Source organism: Carcharodon carcharias, chromosome 10 (assembly GCF_017639515.1).
Source record: "Carcharodon carcharias isolate sCarCar2 chromosome 10, sCarCar2.pri, whole genome shotgun sequence".
Classification (NCBI taxonomy): Eukaryota; Metazoa; Chordata; class Chondrichthyes; order Lamniformes; family Lamnidae; genus Carcharodon; species Carcharodon carcharias.
Window position 1 is genome coordinate 139,080,338 of NC_054476.1, and position 19,711 is coordinate 139,100,048.

The following is a 19,711-nucleotide window of genomic DNA, read 5'->3' on the forward strand; positions in this document are numbered from 1 at the left end:
ATTAATTTTTTCAGTACTACCATTTTAGGAATACTAATTTCTCTCGGTTCGCCATTCTCACTAGAACCATCCCCAAGAAGAGAGCATCTAACCATCTTTCCTTGACACTTGACAACATTGTCATCACTGAATTCCCCACCATCAACATCCTGTGTGATGGAATACTCTCCAATCTGGCTCTAACAGTCTCAAAAAGCTCGACACTACTAAAGGCAAAGCAGCCTGTTTGATCAGCACTCCCATCTATCTCCTTAAACCTTCACTCCTGCCATTGCCAATGCATTGTGGCAGCAGTAAGTTGCAATGCAGCAACTCGACAAGCCTCCTTCGACAACATCTTCCCAACCCATGACCTCTACTACCTAGAAGGACAAAGCAAGCATACGATTGGAAAAACCACCACCTGCAAGTTCCCCTCTAAATCATACACCATCCTCATTTGGAACTATACTGCCATTCCTTCAATATTTTTGGATCAAAATCCTGAAACTCCCTTCCTAACATCACTGTAGGTGTACCTACACCACATGGACTGTGACAGTTCAAGAAAGTGACTCATCACCACCTCCTCAAGGGTAATTTGGAATGCTGCCTTGCCAGCAATGCTCACATCCCATGAAAGAATACAAAGACCTGTGAGCCTCACTCGGGCACGGGCATGTGGCTCAAAGCTACTAAACCAGAAAATCAGCCAAAGTTCTCATTTGTAGCTATGCAGGAACTCCTTGCTGAGAAGAATGTGTATGTGGATGTTGGGTGTGGATTGAATGTGATGTACCACTGCGGTTGAATAGCCTGCTGGCGTGCATGATCATTTTAGGAGAAAGGATAGGGAGAGGTAATATCGACGTAATAGTACAGTTCTAAAGAATGTGCAGTTACAAAGGGACCTGGTTGTGCATGTGCATAGATCTTTGAAGGTGGCAGGACATTTTGAGAGGATAATGAGCAAAGCATATTAGATTTTGGGCTTTATAAATAACAATATTGAGTACAAAGGCAGGGAGGTCACGCTGAACGTTTATAAAGCTCTGGTTAGGTCACAACTAGAGTTTTGTGCTTACTGTTGGATGTGAGAGTCCTTGATATGGTGCAGAGGAGATTTACCAGAATGGTCTGAAGGATGGCAGGTTTTATTTATAAATTTGGGTTGGAGAAGCTGGGGATATTCTCCTTGCAGCAAATGGGATTGAGGGGAGACTTGATCAAGGTTTACAAGACTATGCCAGGTTTAGGTAGGGTAGCTGCTCCCATTAGCTGACTGCACAAGGACCAAGAGACACAGATTTAAGGTTTTGGACAAGAGGTGTGGGAGGGGATGTGAGGAAGAACTTTTTATGTAGTGAGTGGTAATGACCTGGAACACTCTGTCTACAAGGGTGGTGAAAGCAGAGAAGACCAGCGATTTCTAAAGGAAACTGGGCAGGCACTGAAGGGAAATAAACTAGCAGGGCTATGGGAATAGAGTGGGGAAATGAGACTGATTGAAATGCTCTAAAGAGAGCTAGCAGGACTTATTGGGCTAAATGGCCCCTTCTAAGCTGTAATGACTCTATAACTCTATGATTGTGCCTGTCACATGGAGAATGGCTATTTGGTTGAAAAAAGTCGACGGTGCCTAGTGTCTCCGGAACAAACCCTACATTTTTTCAGTGAGTGTCACTCAATAGTGAACAGCATCAGGGACCCTGACTGATTTGCACTATCCCCTAACTAAACCATTGGTGAACTACTGCTATTTGAAGTGAAGATTGGACAATTTAATTGACCATGGGAGGATTGGTCAGTCAGACCTTAGCCAAGTCTGACAAGGTGACCCTATTGGTCTCATTGTGCTACAAACACACAGAAACAGAGTAGCAGCACAATTATCATTGCTCTTGCTTTCCCAAGTGATGCCATTTCCTGTTAAGATTTTTTGGTCTCGCTGTTCACAATTGGAATCCCTTTTTACTCAATTCAATTGCCATCGGTGTCACTAATTCTCAGTAGATGTTATCTCATCCCCAAAGGTCACAGGTACTCAAGGGCATTTATAAAGTGAATATTTGTGAGTCTTATCTAGGGGGGAAACTTTGAAAAGATGAGTGACTTGGTATTTACCTGATAGCATAGTAAAGAGCAATATGGTTGGCATGTCCACTCACTCCATCTTCATCAAAAGTCAACACCTGCAAGAGCAGAATGAAGGATGAACATGGCATTAGTCCGTCACAAGTGGCACAAAGAAAACTATCCCATAAAGTGCTCCCAACAAAGCAAAGTAAATAATACCTTGGGTAAGGGTCCTCCCAAAAAAACGATTGCCATTTGGATGTTTATTGCTGCACAGTGTTTGTGGCCAAGATTCTGAGCAGAACAAGGATTTAGTGACCCAGAGATGACTGCTCTGCTGTTTCTGACATTCTGCACAGTTGAGTTAATTGCATTTGGTAACTTCATTGCTTAATGTGGAGGAACTCTTAAATTCTACACTGACATCAACAGTGGCATCCAGTTAAACATAAAAATGATGCATTAATTGCATCATTAATTGTCTCTTGTACACTCAATGGCATGTAGGTTACTGTCACATTTCAAGTGTATGTATTTTAAATGCATTGGGAAAGGTTTTGATCAGTTGCCAATAAAATAAATATTCCCAATTTCAATGTATAAATTCGACATGAAATGGTCAGTCAGGCATGTTTTTCAACATAATGGTAATTGCAGTAACATTGATAAAGCAGACGGGGGAGTTGTTGATGGCAACAGCAAGTCACTCGGACAGATGTGTCTGATTTGTGGCTGGATGCTCTCTATCAATGAGCAATGAAGAACGGGTTGCATTGGGATAGGGTAGGGAAGGGGAGAGGAGAAGGGAGGGATAAGATTCGAGAGTGGATGTGGACAGGAAGGGAGAGAAGGAGATGAGGTGAAGGGAGAGGGGAGGGAACAGTGTCTAATGTGTGAAACTGGGTGTGACTGAGGTGTTAAGTGGTGTCCAGGAAGGGATGCAATTGATGTCTGTTTTGGGGGTGGGGTGGAGCAGATACTGTTTGTTTTATGTTCAATTCACACCAATTTACAAACATATGAATTAGGAGCAGGAGTTGGCCACTTGGCCCCTTGAGCCTGCTCCACCATTCAATAAGATCATGGCTGATCTAACTATTGAAGATAAAATCAATTAAGATTTGTTGATCCACATTCCTGCTTACCCCACGATAACCTTTCACCCCCTTGTTTATCAAGAATCTATCTAGCTCTGCTTTAAAAATATTCAAAGACTCTGCTTCCACTGCCTTTTGAGGAAGAGAGTTCCAAAGACTCACAATCCTGAGAGAGAAAAAAATTTCTCCTCATCTCTGACTTAAATGAGTGACCCTTTATTTTTAAAGAGTGACCCCTAGAACTAGATTCGCCCACAAAAGGAAACATCCTTTCCACAACCACCCTGTCAAGACCCCTCAGGATCTCAAAGGTTTCAGTCAAGTCACCTCTTACTCTTCTAAGCTTCAGTGGATACAAGCCTAGTCTGTGCAATCTTTCCTGAGAAGACAACCCGCTCATTCCAGGTATTAGTCTAGTAAACCTTTACTGAATTGCTTCCAAAGCATATACATCCTTCCTTAAAGAAGGAGACCAATACTGTACACAGTACTCCAAATGTGGTCTCACCAATGCCCTGTTTAACTGAAGCATAAAGTCCCTACTCTTGTATTCAATTCCCCTCACAATAAACAATAACACTCTATTAGCTTGGTGAATATTCTGAAATGCGCCAGCTCATGGTACTCCATACAGGCTGCAGTAATTACTAAACCCATTATGGTGAATGCAGCTCCTTGAATTGTCTGCCACTGCAAATCTTCACACAGTGACTTTATCTTCAATAGCACAGGATTATCATTGTAGCAACCCTGAAAAACTAGGTTGTACCCCTTCTATTAAGAGGAACTTGTAAATTAGTCACCATAAATAAAGCATAGCCAACAATCCTTAAGCTAAGAGGGGGGAATCTGCTTCATCATTTGCAGAAGTGGAGAGCTTGGAAGAAGAGCTGTAACTTGTTGATCCCCTGACTCAGTTATGGAAATTCCAGCAGTGCCCTATTGTTCCTGGCAGGCAGAGGCAGGAAACTTTCACCTTCCACCAGGTCCAGGCTTTCCTCCTAGCTGCATGGGAAATGGCTTCTTCATGTGAGGAACACAACATTCTATATCGGGGATTCTGTGTACAGTTTCTTCAGCGATATGGCAGTGATATGGCAATATTGCTGCCATATTCTCGGTGCTTATTTTGCAGGAGCTTAGAAACAGGATAACATGTGTGACATGTTGGCACCAAGGTTTCTAGGATTCAAACTGGCACCAAAGAAATAAGGAAGACCTGGTAGGAAGGTCAGTGTCCCTCTGCTCAACTCGGACCTGGTGGGGGGGGGCGGTGGGTGGGGGTAAGAGGTCAGTGACACTCTGCCCACTCAGACATGGGGGGGAAGGTCAGTGACTCTGTCGAGCTCGGACCTGGGGGGATGGTCAGTGTCACTCTGCTCAACTTGGACATGAAAGGAGGTCAATGTCACTCTGCTCAGCTCGGACGTGGGCGAAGGTCAGGGTTACTCTGCTTGTCCCAGACATGCGGGAAGCACAGTGTCACTCTGCCTAGCTCGGTCATGGGCGAGGGTCAGTGTCACTCTGCCCAGCTCGGTCATGGGGGAAAGGTCAGTATCACTCTGCCCAGCTCCGACACAGGGAGATCAATATCACTCTGCCCAGCTCCAACATGGGGAAAAGGTCAATGTCACTCTGCCCAGCTCCAACACGGGGAGGTCAGTGTCACTCTGTCCAGCTCGGAGATGGGGTAAGGTCAGTGTCAATCTGCCCAGCTCCAACACGGGGAGGTCAGTGTCACTCTGTCCAACTCGGAGATGGGGTAAGGTCAGTGATACTCTGCCCAGCTCCGACACAGGGAGAAGGTCAGTATCACTCTGCCCAGTTCCAACACGGGTGAAAGGCCAGTGTCATTCTGCCCAGCTCCGACACGGGGAGGTCAGTGTCATCCTTTCCAGCTCTGACATAGAGGAAGGTCAGTGTCACTCTGCTCAGCTCGGACATGGGGAAGGTCAGTGTCACTGTGCCCAGTTCGGACATGGAGGAAGGTCAGTGTCACTCTGCTCAGCTTGGACATGGGGAAAGTCAGTGTCACTCTGCCCAGTTCGGACATGGGGGAAGGTCAGTGTCACTCTGCCCAGTTCGGACATGGAGGAAGGTTAGGGGCACTCTGCTCATCTTGGACATGGAGGAAGGTCAGGGTCACTCTGCCCAGCTCGGACATGGAGGAAGGTCAGGGTCACTCTGCCCAGCTCGGACATGGAGGAAGGTCAGGGTCACTCTGCCCAGCTCGGACATGGAGGAAGGTCAGTGTCACTCTGCCCAGTTCAGACATGGAGGAAGGTCAGGGTCACTTTGCTTATCTTGGACATGGAGGAAGGTCAGGGTCACTCTGCCCAGCTTGGACATGGGGAAAGGTCAGTGTCACTCTGCCCAGCTTGGACATGGGGAAAGGTCAGTGTCACTCTGCCCAGCTTGGACATGGGGGAAGGTCAGTGTCACTCAGCCCAGTTCGGACATGGAGGAAGGTCAGGGTCACTCTGCTCATCTTGGACATGGAGGAAGTCAGGGTCACTCTGCTCATCTTGGATATGGAGGAAGGTCAGGGTCACTCTGCCCAGCTCTGACATGGGGAGGAGGTCAGTGTCACTCTGCACAGTTCCGGCGCAGGGAGAAGGATGTGTCACTCTGCCCAGCTCGGACCAATGGGGAAATTCAGTGTCACTCTGCCCAGCTTGGGCATGGGGGGTGGTGAGTGTCACTCTCGTCAGCTTGGGCATAGGGGAAGATCAGTGTCACCCTGCTCAGCTTGGACATGGAGGAAGGTCTGTGTTATTCTGCCCAGCTTGAATTTGTTTAGTGTCACCCTCCCCAGCTTGGACCTGGGAAGGTTATTGTCATCACTCTGTCAGTTGGGACCAGAAGGGAAGATCAGTATCACTGTTGTCCAAATAAAGTGTGTTGCCATGGCTAATCCCACATGGGTCCTAGCCATGCCTGCCTTTTTGTGGGATATGTGGAACATTTTTTGTTTCAGTCCTTATGTACGAATTAGGAGCAGGAGTAGGATCTTCGGCCCCTCGAGCCTGCTGAGTCATTTGATAAGACTACTGCCTCAACTCTACTTTCTTGTCTACTCTGATAACCTTTGACTCCCTTATTATTCAAGAATATCTTACTCAGCCTTAAAAATATTCAATGACCCTACCTCCACTGCTCTCTGGGAAGAGAATTACACAGAATAATGACCCTCAGAGAAAAAATATTTTCATCTCCTTCTTAAATGGGAGGCAGTTTTTTAAACTTTGTCCCCTAATTGTATCTCTCTCATAAGTGGAAACATCCTCTCAGCATCCAGCCTATCAAGTCCGCTCAGGATCTCATATGTTTCAACAAGGTCACCTCTCATTCTTCTAAACTCCAATGGATTCCAGTCCAACCTGTCCAACTTCTTTTGCCGGTACACCGATAACTGTATTGGTGCCACTTCCTGCTCTTGCCCTGAACTGGAAAATTTCTTTGACTTTGTTTCCAATTTCCAACAATATGTCACTTATATCTGATTCATCTGTTTCTTCCTTTCCCTTCCAATCCTGGATTTCTCTGTCTCTATTTCTGGGGATTGGCTATCCATTAATATTCACTCCAAGCCCATGAACTCCTTCAGCTACCTTGACTACACTTCCTCACACCCAGCTTCCTGTAAAAACTCTATTCCTGTCTCCCAGTTTCTCCATCTCCATTGCACCTGCTTAGATGATGCAGCCTTCTAGGTAGTGCTTCCAACATGTCTTCCATTTTCCTCAACTGAAGATTCCCCCCCAAGATCTCCCACCCCCCCCCACCCCAACCCTGTGGTTCACCAGTCCCTTGGCCATGTCTGATTTATTTCACGCACCTTTGCTCTCACCCTTTTCCCTCCCTCCCAGAACCATGATAGGGTTTTCTTTGTCCTCATCTTCCACCCCTTCAGCCTCCATTTTCAACAGATCATCCTCTGCAATTTCCACTACCTCCAGTGTGATGCCACCACCAAGCACATAGAATCATAGAGTAATTTATGGCATGGGAGGTGGCCATTTGGCCCAGTGAGTCCATGTCGGCTTCCCATGAAGCAACTCAGGCAGCCCCACTCCCTCGCTCGGTCCCCTTGTCCCTGCAGGTTTATTTCCTTCAAGAGCCCATCCAACGTCATTTTGAAATCATTGATTGTTTCCGTATCCACCACCCCCGTGGACAGCGAGTTCTAGGTCATTACCATTCTCTGCGAAAAGAAGTTCTCCCTCGCATTCCTCTGCATCTCTTGCCCAAAACTTTCCACATCTTCTCCTCCTCTCCCCTTTTTGCATTCTGAAAGGACCATTCCCTCCAAGACTCTGGACCACTCTTTAATAATCCCCAACACTCCTTCCTTTCCTACAGCACATTTCCATGCAAGTGCAGGAGACGCAACACCTCCCTTTTCACCTCTTCCCTTCTCACTGTCCAAGGTCCCAAACACTCTTTCCAAGTGAAACAGCTATTTATTTGTATTTCTTTCTCTTTAGTATAATGTATTCACTGCTTACGATGTGGTCTCCTCTACACTGGAGTCCCACTTTGCAAGTTAACATTTCCACTCATTCTGCAAGCATGATCCTGAGCTTCCTGCTGCCTGTCACTTCAATTCTCTACCTTGGTCCTACTCTGACCTCTGTCCTCGGCCTGCTACAGTATTCCAATGAACCTCAACACATCTTTTGATTCAGTACAACCTAATCTGCAACCTTTTGGACTCAACATTGAGTTCAACAACGTTACATCATAACCTCTAACTCCATTTTGTTTCATTTTTCTTGCTGGTTCAGTTTTTCTTGTTTCTTTATTCCTTTACTTTGCATTTGGATGGCTGCTGTCCAGCCATTCACACCTCATTATGATACATCTTTTCTTTACCATATCCATTACCACTCTCTTTTGCCTTTTGTTACATGCAACATTTTGTCATTTAATCTCTCCTGCCATCCACCCTATCACAGACCTTCCCATTTGATTCTTTTGCCCACCTTCTCCCCTTTTCACTTGCTCAAAACCTACTACATTCCTAATTTTCCTCAGTTCTGATAAAAGGTCACTGAAATGTTAACTCTGTTTCTCTCTCCACAGATGTTGCCAAACCTGCTGAATGTTTCCAGCATTTTCTGTTTTTATGTCAGTGTCACCCTGCCCAGCTCTGGGCTTGGAATGTGACTGACCTTTCTTTCCCGCGTGTTGTCTTGCCACAGTGGCCTCAAAATGCATGTGTACACAGTAACAGAGGATGATCAGCAGCAACACATCTCTGGTTCAGGGCTGGTAATTCCAAAATGTTTGACCAGAAGAATAAACCGTGATTTGTGGAGCAGTTGGGCTCTGCACCTCAAGTTTCTTTCCAGCCTACAACACGAGAAATGTATTAATTGAATCTAACATTCTCCTAGGAATTGCTGTACTATTTAAAAAAGAGCAGGAGGTAAGTGACACTAAATGGATAGCTTTTCCAAAGAGTTGGCAAAAGGATGATGGACCAATTGGCCTCCCTGAGTGCTGTATGATTTGGTGGTTCTATAAGACTCCACAGAAAATTATAATCTAGCCAGAGTATGAGAAAAAAAATACCGCTAAGTTACTTAAGATCAGTGCTCAGAGATTACTCAAACCACCTCCAACAATGTGAAGTGAAGCAAGAGTTATGCAATGGGCAATGACTGACATCTCTGCATTATCTCTTCCAATATTAACCACATAACCTCTATAATGGAAGATGATAAGTGTCATGAAAACATAATAATTTGCATTGTATTATTGCGATTTATTGTAAAGATAGATTAATAGTGGGGTTTGGATTAGTGTGTGTATGTGTGTGTGTGGGATTTAATTAAATTGGAGACAGCTGGAGGCTTTTGAGTTATCAACAAGATGCTAGGTTTGAAATGCTAAATACGTAAACATGGCTGAAGCTTTAGAAGGTGAGGTGTAAGGAAAATATGCATTTTTAGATAAGCCAGAGTAGTTTGAATTTCAAGGAGATGGTAAGATGTTACACCTAGCCAGAAGAAACTAAACCAAACAGTATGTTTATTTTTCCAAACGGTTACTGATAATATATCATAGTACTAATTTTATGAGAAAAGTAAAGTTGCAAAAACATGGAAACGATGACATTTACATTAAATAGGGAAAAACATGTATGAAGGAGCTGAGGCTCTATGTCAGAAGGGAGAGGGCATTCTAAGATCTAACACAAATGTGAAAAGCCTCCAGCCTCTGCGCATCAAGTTGATGTCTACAGGAACCGAAGCTGAGAAAACTCACTTTGAATATCACTATCCCATACCACTGTTGCTTTGCCTGGGTCTATTTAAATCTATCTGTTTTACTGTCGCCTTAACTGGAAGGCAAATTAATTAGGGCTTCCAGGAGTTATTATAGTAGTAATTTGTAGACCTATGTTTGTGCTTGAAATCTTTTATTTTGTTAATAAATGTTTAAGTTAGCTTTCTAAAAACTTCAAGTCTTGGTAGTCTTATTACTTCTGAATTCAGGGAATGTCTTGAAACAAAATCCAAATTGCAAAATAGTTGTGACCATGTGGTCAAGTTTCCCTCATGAATTTGATCTGCCTGGCACACATCATCTGCCACATCATAAAAAAAGTCACTGAGGTGTGTTGTTAAATCTGAAATACCTCTTCATTACCTTCAATCTCTACATATATACATACATACAAACTGAATTATTGGCTGGAATATTCCTGTGCCACCTTCAGTGGGAAGCTTGGCTGGCAGTGGAACTCAATTTGGTGTGAGGCAAACTTTTGCAATTACGTTCTCGGGGCTTCAAAGGCAGGTCAAGTTTCCTAACAAACAATAACGGGAAGCGCTTTTGCATGCATGCTCATTAAAAGGCCAGCTTGCTAGAAATAAGTTCCCCCTCCAAATTAAGTTCTCCATTAGTCAGAAATGAGAAAGTTCACATTTACGGTTGGATGTAAGCGGCGTGAAACTGGCGAGGCTGACTTCTTCCGTGGCTTTGAAGTGAGGAACCATTGCTTTGGCCTTCTTGGAGGCTGCTCAGAAATGTCAGCCCCTTGATTGATATTGGGTGCTGATAGGCCAAGGTGCACGAAGGCTGGGCAGGGGAGGGAGGACCAGTGGGGAAGGGTGGAGGGGAGGCTCGAAAGGGGAGGGAGAATCAGAGGAAGGGTGGGCGGGAGGTTGTTATGGTAGAGGGAGTTTGGGGGGGGGGGCGGGGTTGGTGGGTGGTGTTGGAGGATCAGCAGGGAAGGGTGAGAGGCTTTCCTAGGAAGGAAGACAGAAAGTCAGGGACATCACAGAATTTTAACGGCACAGGGGGCGGTGATTTGGCCCATCTTGTCTACACCGGCTCGCCAAATGAGCATTATGACCTAGTGCCATTGCTCTGCCTTTTCCCTGTACCCCTGCACATTGTTTTTATTCAAATAGATCTAATGTCCTCTTGAATGCCTTGATTGAACCTGCCTCCACACTTTCAGACAGTGCATTCCAGGCCCAAATCACTTGTATGAAAAAGTTTTTTCTCATGTCACATTTGCTTCTTTTGCAAATCACTTTAAATCTGTGCCCTCTCATTCTTGATCTTTTTACGAGCAGGAACAGCTTCTCCCTCTCTAATCTGTCTAGCCCCCTCATGATCTTGAACATCTCTATCAAATCTCCTCTTAGCCTTCGTCTCTCAAAGGAGAATAGTCCCAACCTCTCTAATCTATCTTCATAACTGAAGTTTCTCATCCTTGGAACCATTCTGTGCTCTCACCAATGTGTTCACATCCTCCCTATAAATATGGTTCCCAGAACTGTACACAATACTCCAGCTGAGGTCTAACAAGTGTCTTAAAATAAATTCAGCATAACCTCCTTGCTCTTGTACTCTATGCCCCTATTAATGGAGCCCAGGATACTATATGCTTTATTAACTGTTCTCTCCACCTGTCCTGCCACCTTCAATGATCTATGCACATAAACACCCAGGTCTTTCTGCTCCTGCACGCCCTTCAAAATTTCACCCCTTATTTTGTATTGTCTGTCCATGTTCTTCTGACCAAAATGCATCACCTCACACTTACCCACGTTGAACTTCATCTGCCACCCATCCGCCCACTCCACTAACTTGTCTAAATCGTTTTGAAGTTCTACACTATCCTACTCGCAGTTTACAACACTCCCAAGCTTCGTATCATCCGCAAACTTTGAAATTGTCCCCGGCACACCAAGATCCAGATCATTAATATATATCAAGAAAAGCAAGGGGCCTAATACCAATCCCTGGGGAACTCCACTACAAACCTTCCTCCAGCTCGAAGAATATCCAACGATCATTACTCTCTGCTTCCTATTCTTCAGCCAATTTTGTATACACGTTGCTACTGTCCCTCTTATTCCATGAGCAATAGCTTTTCTCAAGTCTACTGTGTGACACCGTACCAAATGCCTTTTGAAAGTCCATGTACACCACATCAACAGCATTACCCTCATCGACCTTTTCTGTCACCTCTTCAATAAACTCCAGCAAGTTAATTAAATACGATTTCTCCTTTAGAAATCCATGCTGGCTCTTCCTTATCAACCCATATTTTTCCACGTGACTACTAATTCTATCCTGAATAATTGTTTCTAGAATCTTGCCCACCACTGAAGTTAAACTGACTGATCTGTAATTTCTGGGCTTATCCTTATAACCTCTTTTGAACAAGGGTGTAATGTTTGCAATTATTCAGTCCTCTGGCACCTCCCCCAAGTCCAGGGAAGACTGAAAAATTATGGCCAGTACCCCTGCAGTTTCTACTTACTTCCTTCAATATCCTTGGATGTATCTCATCTGGTCCCAGTGCCTCGTCTACTTTAAGTACCGGCAGTCTATTTAACACTTCCTCCTTATCAATTTTGAACCCTTCTGGTGACTGATTTTCTTTGTCTGTCACCATTGCCTGGGTAGCATCTACTTCCTTGGTAAAGACGGATGCAAAGTATTCATTAAATACCTCAGCCATGGCCCCTTCGTCCATGTCCAAATTCCCTTTTAAGTCTCTAATCTGCCCTTCTTCTCCCTTTACTACCCTTTTATTATTTATATGCCTATAGAAGATTATGGGATTCCCCTTTACATTGGCTGCCAGTCTTTTCTCATAATCCCTCTTCGATTCTCTAATATGCTTTCTCACCTCCCCTGTGAACCTTCTGAATTCCTCTTGGTTCTCAGTTGTATTTTCTATCTGACACCTGTCATAAGCACACTTTCTTTCTTATCTTAATTTCTATCTCCTTTTTCATCCAAGGAGCGCTACCTTTCCCTTTCGATGGAATATACCTTGATTGTGCCCATACCAATTCTTTTTTGAAAGTAGCCCATTGTTCAGCTACAGTTTTTCTCGCCAACCTTTTGTTCCAGTCTATCTGGCCCAGCTCCATTCTTGCCCCATCAAAGTCGGTTCTTGTCCAGTTAATTATTCTTACTCTGGATTGCCTATCGTCCTTTTCTATCATCATCCTAAAACGCACAATACAATGATCACTGTCTCCTAAATGTTCCACTAGTGATACTTGATCTACTTGGTCCACCTCATTTCCAAGAACCAGGTCCAACAGTGTATATTTTCTTGTTGGATTGGAGGGTATCCTAGGAAAGGAGCCAGATTGTCCAGGACTGGTTCAGAAGGGTACCCGGGGAAGGAAGGCAGACTGTCCTGGACATGTGAGAAGGGTAAGCATGTCACGCATGTCTTGGTGCCATTGTAGGGCAGTGCAAGGTATCTTTGGAAAGATATATCTAAATGGTGTGGTCCAAGAGTCCTTCAATTTGGTCCATGGGTTTGAAGGAGGGTACTGGGACTCAGAGGGTACAGTCACAGGCAGAGAAGGAAGTTAATCAGGTAGGGTGAAAGTACTAGGCTCATGGCAGGGTAGTGGATGGTCTCATGGGGGTGCGGTGGGGTAGCTGGGGAAAGTCAGGGTAAAGCAGGCCTTGAGGACGGCATGGGTAAGGGTCAGGGCACATTGACATGAAGGGAATAGGGGGTGAGCAGGAATGTCAACATAAATTAGAATTGGGTCCAGGGTAATGGGAGAGGCCAAATAATTACAGGAAGGAGAGGAATGAGAAGGCGGTGATTGTATATGAGGATGGGGAGAATCTGGTAGGAAACAGGGCGAGGATAGAAGGTGCTTGACGTTCTGGAAGACCTTACATACACCATGCTGAAGCTCCCAAGGTTGTTGTGTAGTTCGTAGAACCACTCAAGCGTTCGAAACGGGAGGAGTCTCAGAATGAGTCGGGGGGAGTTAATGCTTCGTTTTTTGAGCTGAGTGAAGGGGCACCCTGTTAATTATTAGTCCACTCCATGGACAACCAGTCTTAGCTCCAAACCTCCATCCTCCCTGGTAAATGGTCATGGCTGACAAGGGCTTATGTGGTAAATCTTTCTATGATGCCAAGGCAATAGTCTCTATAGTCTCAAGGGTAATGGAGGCAAGCTGAATAGTGTCTGAATAGGGAGGGTTCTCGTACATGGCTCTCATCACCCCTGTCAATGCACAACGTCTCCATGTATAGTCACGTATGAACAGGAGGAACAGTCATCTGTGGTCCTCCAGAATGTCCTTCACCTGGAAGGGGTTGGGTGGGGATGCCACATTTTGACAAAAGACAGGCACAGGGCTTAGCACTGGTTTGGTGGCTCTGAGATGGAGGCTAATCTAAAAAGAATATGCTCACTAGATAGATTACTGCACTTAGTTCACAGATCCACTGAGGCCCAGATGATGCAGGTTCCAGGCAACCCTGCCTTTCTACTGATTCTTGTCCAGATGAGGAGGAAGAATTGGAGCATGTTAACACAGGGCCAGGAGGAGCAACAGCCTGAGCAGCAGAGGCAATGGGGCTTCAAGGAGGTCAGAATGCTGGCAACCAGGAGCAAGTTTTGATGATGAGCATTAGCCCATACTCTGGTATATCAAAGGCGGTGCAGGTACCTACAGGTGAGCAAAAGGCAATGCTGGAGGCACCTTAGGATCTCCCAGAATATGGTTGCTCACATCTACCTGCTTCTCCATTAGGATCTGTGCCCACAAGCACTTGGAGGCCATGCCGGTGGCATTAAAGGTCACCGCTACCTAAACCCCTTTGCCGGTGGCCCCTTTCAGGGTTCCACTGGGGACCAGTGTGGCATCTCCCAGTCAGCAATGCACAAGTGCATCCAGGAGGTGGCAGATGCCCTCTTCAGGAGAACGCACCAAGTTGCCCAATTCTGCTTGGATCCCAAAGGTCAGGCTGCCAGAACGTTGGGTTTTGCAGCAATCGCAAGTTACCTGCAAATGTGCAAGGCACTATTGACCACTATTGCACACACGTGGTCTTGAGTGCTCCCTGGTGTCAGCCAGTCACATTCATCAATAGGAATCACAGAATCACAGAATTTTAATGGCACAGAAGGAGGATATTCGGCTCATCGTGTCTGCACCAGCTCTCCAAATGAGCATTATGACCTAGTGCCATTGCCCTACCTTTCTCCGTACCCTGCACATTGTTTCCATTTACATAATCATCTAATGCCCTCTTGAATGCCTCGATTGAACCTGCCTCCACCACACTTCCAGGCAGTGCATTCCAGACCCGAGCCACTCGTTGTGCGAAAAAGTTTTTTCTCACGTCACATTTGCTTCTTTTGCAAATCACTTTAAATCTGTGCCCCCTCGTTCTTGATCCTTTTACGAACAGGAACAGCTTTGCCCTATCTACTCTGTCTAGCTGCCTCATGATTTTGAACATCTCTATCAAGAATGCTTCCAGGGGTGTGAAACTTCAGCTTATGAGGCTAGATTGGAGAGTTACTGAATATTGAATTCAACAACTTTAGGTCGTAAGCTCCCTCCCCCATCCCCACCCCCTTTCTGTTTCCCCCTTCCCCTTTTTTTTTCCAATAAATTATAAAGATTTTCCTTTTCCCACCTATTTCCATAATATAAAAAAAAAACCCCCACTAGAGCTATACCTTGAGTGCCCTACCATCCATTCTTAATTAGCACATTCGTTTAGATAATATCACCAACTTTAATTTTAACACCTATGTGTTCTATTGTACTATTGTCGTTGACATCTTTTGATGATCTGCTTCTATCACTGCTTGTTTGTCCCTACAACCACAACCCCCCACCCCTCCACCTCTTTGTCTCTCTATCTCTCCGCCCCCCACACACACACCTTAAACCAGCTTATATTTCAACTCTTTCTTGGACTCGAACGCAAGTTCTGTCGAAGGGTCATGAGGACTCGAAACGTCAACTCTTTTCGTCTCCGCCGATGCTGCCAGACCTGCTGAGTTTTTCCAGGTAATTCTGTTTTTGTTTTAGATTGGAGAGGTTGGGACCGTTCGTCTTGGAGAGAAGAAGGCTAAGAGGAGATTTGATAGAACCTGCATAACACTCTTGTTCTCCCGGGACCTCTGGCTCTTGTAAGTTGAAATGAGATTTTTGCGTGCCTCACAACGTTCGTATGCATGGTACATTGAAAGCAACATGAAATCTAACCTTGCCAGGGATGTGCTCATGTCACCCTCACACCGCTCCCAATAGAGGGGGCAGACCTTGCAGAGAGCTCTTTCTGGCTGAACCAGATATATGGATGCACAGGGAGGAGCAACATGAGAACATTTGACCCCTTGAAATCATTCCTCCATGTAGACTGATCAGGAAAGTTTGTGTTCCTGCACCCTGATTGCCACTCGTCCACGGTAACCCCACATCTCTGGACATCTTTATCATCCTGAAAAGTTTTGAGGTTACTTTGGAATCTACTCAATGACAGCGCCTCACATGCATTACGGGTTGTTGAGTAGCAACCACTCCAGACTCTCCAATTGCAGAAATTACTACAAGCTTCAGTCCTAGGTGACTTTAATATTAGTATGAGACTGTGATCTGTCATTTCTGGACATCCTGGCCAAGTTCAACGTATTTCCTGCCTGGACCCTGCAGTGCTCTGTGGAGCTGTTGAGGCTTCACATGGATAGCTTCACAGTCTTTGGCATGGTCCAGCACATAGGCCCATTCTATTCTCTCTCACCTCATGGAATAATATTCCAGTCCTTCAATGAGGTCCGATGCACTTTGTTTGCAATCCTTTTATACAAAGTCCATTGCAACCCTTGATAAGGAGGAGCAAGCCAAACAATTCTCCATGTGAGGTCTCTTAAAGGCTTCAGTCAACTGCACACACACCTCTTTAATACTGCACTCAATTCCTCTTGCAGTCTAGGCTAACTTGCCCATTGCCTTCTTATTTACACTCTCATCTGTATGTTGTATCAAAATTACTGATCACCAAGGACGGCCAGTAACGACTGGAAGTGCTCACCACAGCTTTCTCCAAACATGTAGGGAAGCTTATGGTTTTCGACAGTTAAGAACACAGTCTAGAGCTTCACTCTTTCAACTCTCAAACTGCAACTACAATGTTCCTTGCCACTCACGTAGCCTGTTTAACTCCCCTTGAGGACTCTGTGCATCCATCCACATCTCGCATGAGGGCAATAGCAGCAGAAGATGCAATGACCTCGCTGAACATTCTGCACAGACATCATTTTCAGAACTCAGGACATCGTGAACTGTAAGTAACGGATCACACGATGGGTGCCCAGGCCGCACACTCACAACTGATGACTAGTGCTTAAGCATGCACGTGTGGGATTACTGAGTTGAGCATGTGAGGGAAGTGAATCTATAGGAGCTCATTATTGGTCTCTAATGTGGAACCAAATTCCACACCCTTAAATGCCTGTGACCACCGAAGCAACCAACAGCAAGAGGAGAATCCAGGACACTTCCAAACAGTGCAAGTGAACATATATTTACAAGTGTCAAAACTGTTCACAATGGTTGTACACCAGTGGCACGTGTGTGCCTTCAAAACTTCTTTATCTTTCTTTTTCTATTACTTCGTCTAGGTGCAGCCCCGACATCCACAGCTGAGGTGGAGGAAGCCTTCCGACTGCTATGTCCTGTTGACTGATGACTTTGGTGGGCATCCTCTTGTGGCCCGAGGCCTAGAGGGCCCCAGGGTGCTAAAGATCTCCTGCACAGGTGCAGGTGCACCTTTCTCAGCCTGACCTGCTGGAGTTGATAGAGTCACTGGTAGAGGGGAGGTTGAGCAGCAGGGCATCCTTGGAGTGTCCTGGGCTGAAGCCCCCAGGTGGCTGGCATTCCTCCTCCCTGTGGGTGCACAGTGGCACCTCCCTGACTCCATGAGGAGAAGGACACCTGGAGGGAAGTCAAGGTGCCCCGTCCCCCTCTCACCCAGCCACTGCTGCACTGCACCCATGGCTAGAGTGATGGAGTGCAGGTCTGAGCACATATCCGGCAGCCTCTGTGTTTTCTGCTGGACCTGGGTCTCCAAGGCCGCATCCACCTTTTCCATGGAGGCAGCTAAGTGCTTGCAGGCCAGAGCCACGAGATCAGACAGAACGGGAACAGCCTCCTTCCAGCCTTTGGTCCAGGCAGAGCATGACCTCTGGCACCTTTGCCTGATGTTCCCTGTCTGTCGCTGCATCTCCATCAAGTCTTATGGCCGAGTCCAGAGGTTCGTCACCAGCATGGGACTGAACAGGGGCCTGTTCTCCAGCAGTCCTTCGGGTGTCAGAGACCTCGGCTGTCACTTTCTCCGCCAGCTGTGGATCCGTGTCAGTGATGTGCTCACCGGATTGTGACCCCGAGCCTTCTCTAGAGCATGCACCCACCGAGCTGAATGTCTCTGTGCTGATGGAGAGTGTAGGTGAAGAGAGTGTAGGTGAACGCCATGACAGTGCATCATCCAGAGAGGTGGGGTAGGGGTTGGTTCAGTGGCTATTTTCCCTTGTTAGCCTCCCCCTTTTCTTGCTGGTACTTGGAATGGAGAATAAAAAGACTTAATGGATGCCTAAGCAGGCTCCCTTATTAAAACAGTGTCTCACTCTGTGAGTGCATCTGATAACTGTAGACTGGAGGCATCCTCACTGACTTCCTGGGGATGCCCAGTCTCGCTTTCGGTGCAGGCCCTGGCTCTCTCCGGCTAGTTGTGCAGCCTCCTTCTCGAATGTGGTGAGCATTCAAATATCGGGCATGCTGCCGCTGGTCTTAGTGTGCTCCCTCCTGTTGTGCTTGTTCTTGTCCTGCAGACAGACAGAAGAATTGACTGTCATCCCAGTATGGTTGTATGAGCAGCTTAGGAGCATGCATGCCAATGCCAGCTGCTGAGCCCTCCAGTGAGTATTAACAAGCTGGATGTCCTGCAACTGATGGAACATTGCGAGCAGCAAGTGCACATTTAGTGCACATGTCCCATCTGCTGCTGAATCCTGCAACCTAAACTCCTGTCTGTCATCCCTGTGCACTCGCCCACTTACAGTGCCTGATGCCCTTATGAGTGCCACTTTGCAGTAAGTAGATAGTGCCACATACCATGGCAGAGTGCAGCAGCTTATTCATCTTTTTCCTGTACATAAGAGCATAAGGACACAAGAAAAAGGAGCTGGAGATGACTACATAGCCCATCAAGCCTGCTCCGCCATTCAGTACAATCATGGCTGATCTTAGGCTTCAACGACATTTTCCCGCCTGCTCCCCTTTTCCATTACTTCCCTGAGAGACCAAAAATCTCTATCCCCAACCTTAAATACATTGAACGATGGAGCATCCACAACCCTCTAGGGTAGAGAATTCCATAGATTCACAGCCCTTTGAGTGAAGTAATTTCTCCACATCTCAGTCCTAAATGATTGGCCCCTTATCCTGAGACTATGCCCCCATGTTTTAGGTTCGCCAACCAATGGAAACAATCTCTCAGCATCCACACAAACATTCAAAATAACAGAAGTAGGCCATTCGGCCCTTTGAGCCTGCTCCACCATTCAAAAGATCATGGCTGATTTGTTTGTGTTTCAAATTCCACATTCCTATCTACCTCCGATAACCTCTGATTCCCTAGCCTAACAAGAATCTATCTACCTCCACCTTAAAAATATTCAATGACCCATCCTACACTGCCTTCTGAGGCAGAGTTCCAAAGTCGCACAACCCTCTGAGAGAAAAAAGGTTCTCCTCATCTCTGTCTGAAAAGGGCAACCCCTAATTCTTAAACAGTGACCCCCAGTTCTGGACTCACCCACAAGAGGAAGCCCCTTCAGAACTTTGTAGACTTTTAATGAGAGTATCTCCCATTCTTCTAAACTCCAGAGAATATAAGACCAATTTACTCAGCCTCTCATCATTAGACATTCCCCTCATCCCAGGTACCAATTTAGTGAGCTTTTACTGTACCGCCTCCAATGCAAGGATATCCTTTCTAAAATGTGGAGACCAAAACTCCAGATGCGGTCTCACCATCACCAACACCATGTCCAACTGTAGCAAGACTTATTTATTCTTGTACTCCAATCCCCTTGCAATAAAGGCCAACTTGCCATTTGCCTTCCTAATTGCTTACTGCACCTGCATGCTAATCTTCTGCGCTCCTTGTACAAGCACACCCAAGTCTCTTTGAACACTTACAAGTTTCTCATCTTTTAAAAAATGTTCTGCTTTTTTATTCTAATG

At 45.7% G+C, this 19,711-nt stretch overlaps 1 protein-coding gene across 2 annotated transcripts in view; it reads right to left on the reverse strand.

The window, feature by feature from the left end:
• Positions 1 to 19,711, reverse strand: part of pigl (phosphatidylinositol glycan anchor biosynthesis, class L) — a 77,573-nt gene that overhangs the window by 15,210 nt on the left and 42,652 nt on the right. Inside the window, exon 4 of one of the 2 annotated variants that reach the window (XM_041197147.1) lies at positions 2,104 to 2,171. The exons of the other annotated variant lie outside the window; for it this stretch is intronic. Within the exon in view, the coding sequence (XP_041053081.1) occupies positions 2,104 to 2,171 (68 nt within the window). The remainder of the gene's footprint in view (positions 1 to 2,103; positions 2,172 to 19,711) is intronic. 2 annotated transcript variants of the gene reach the window in all.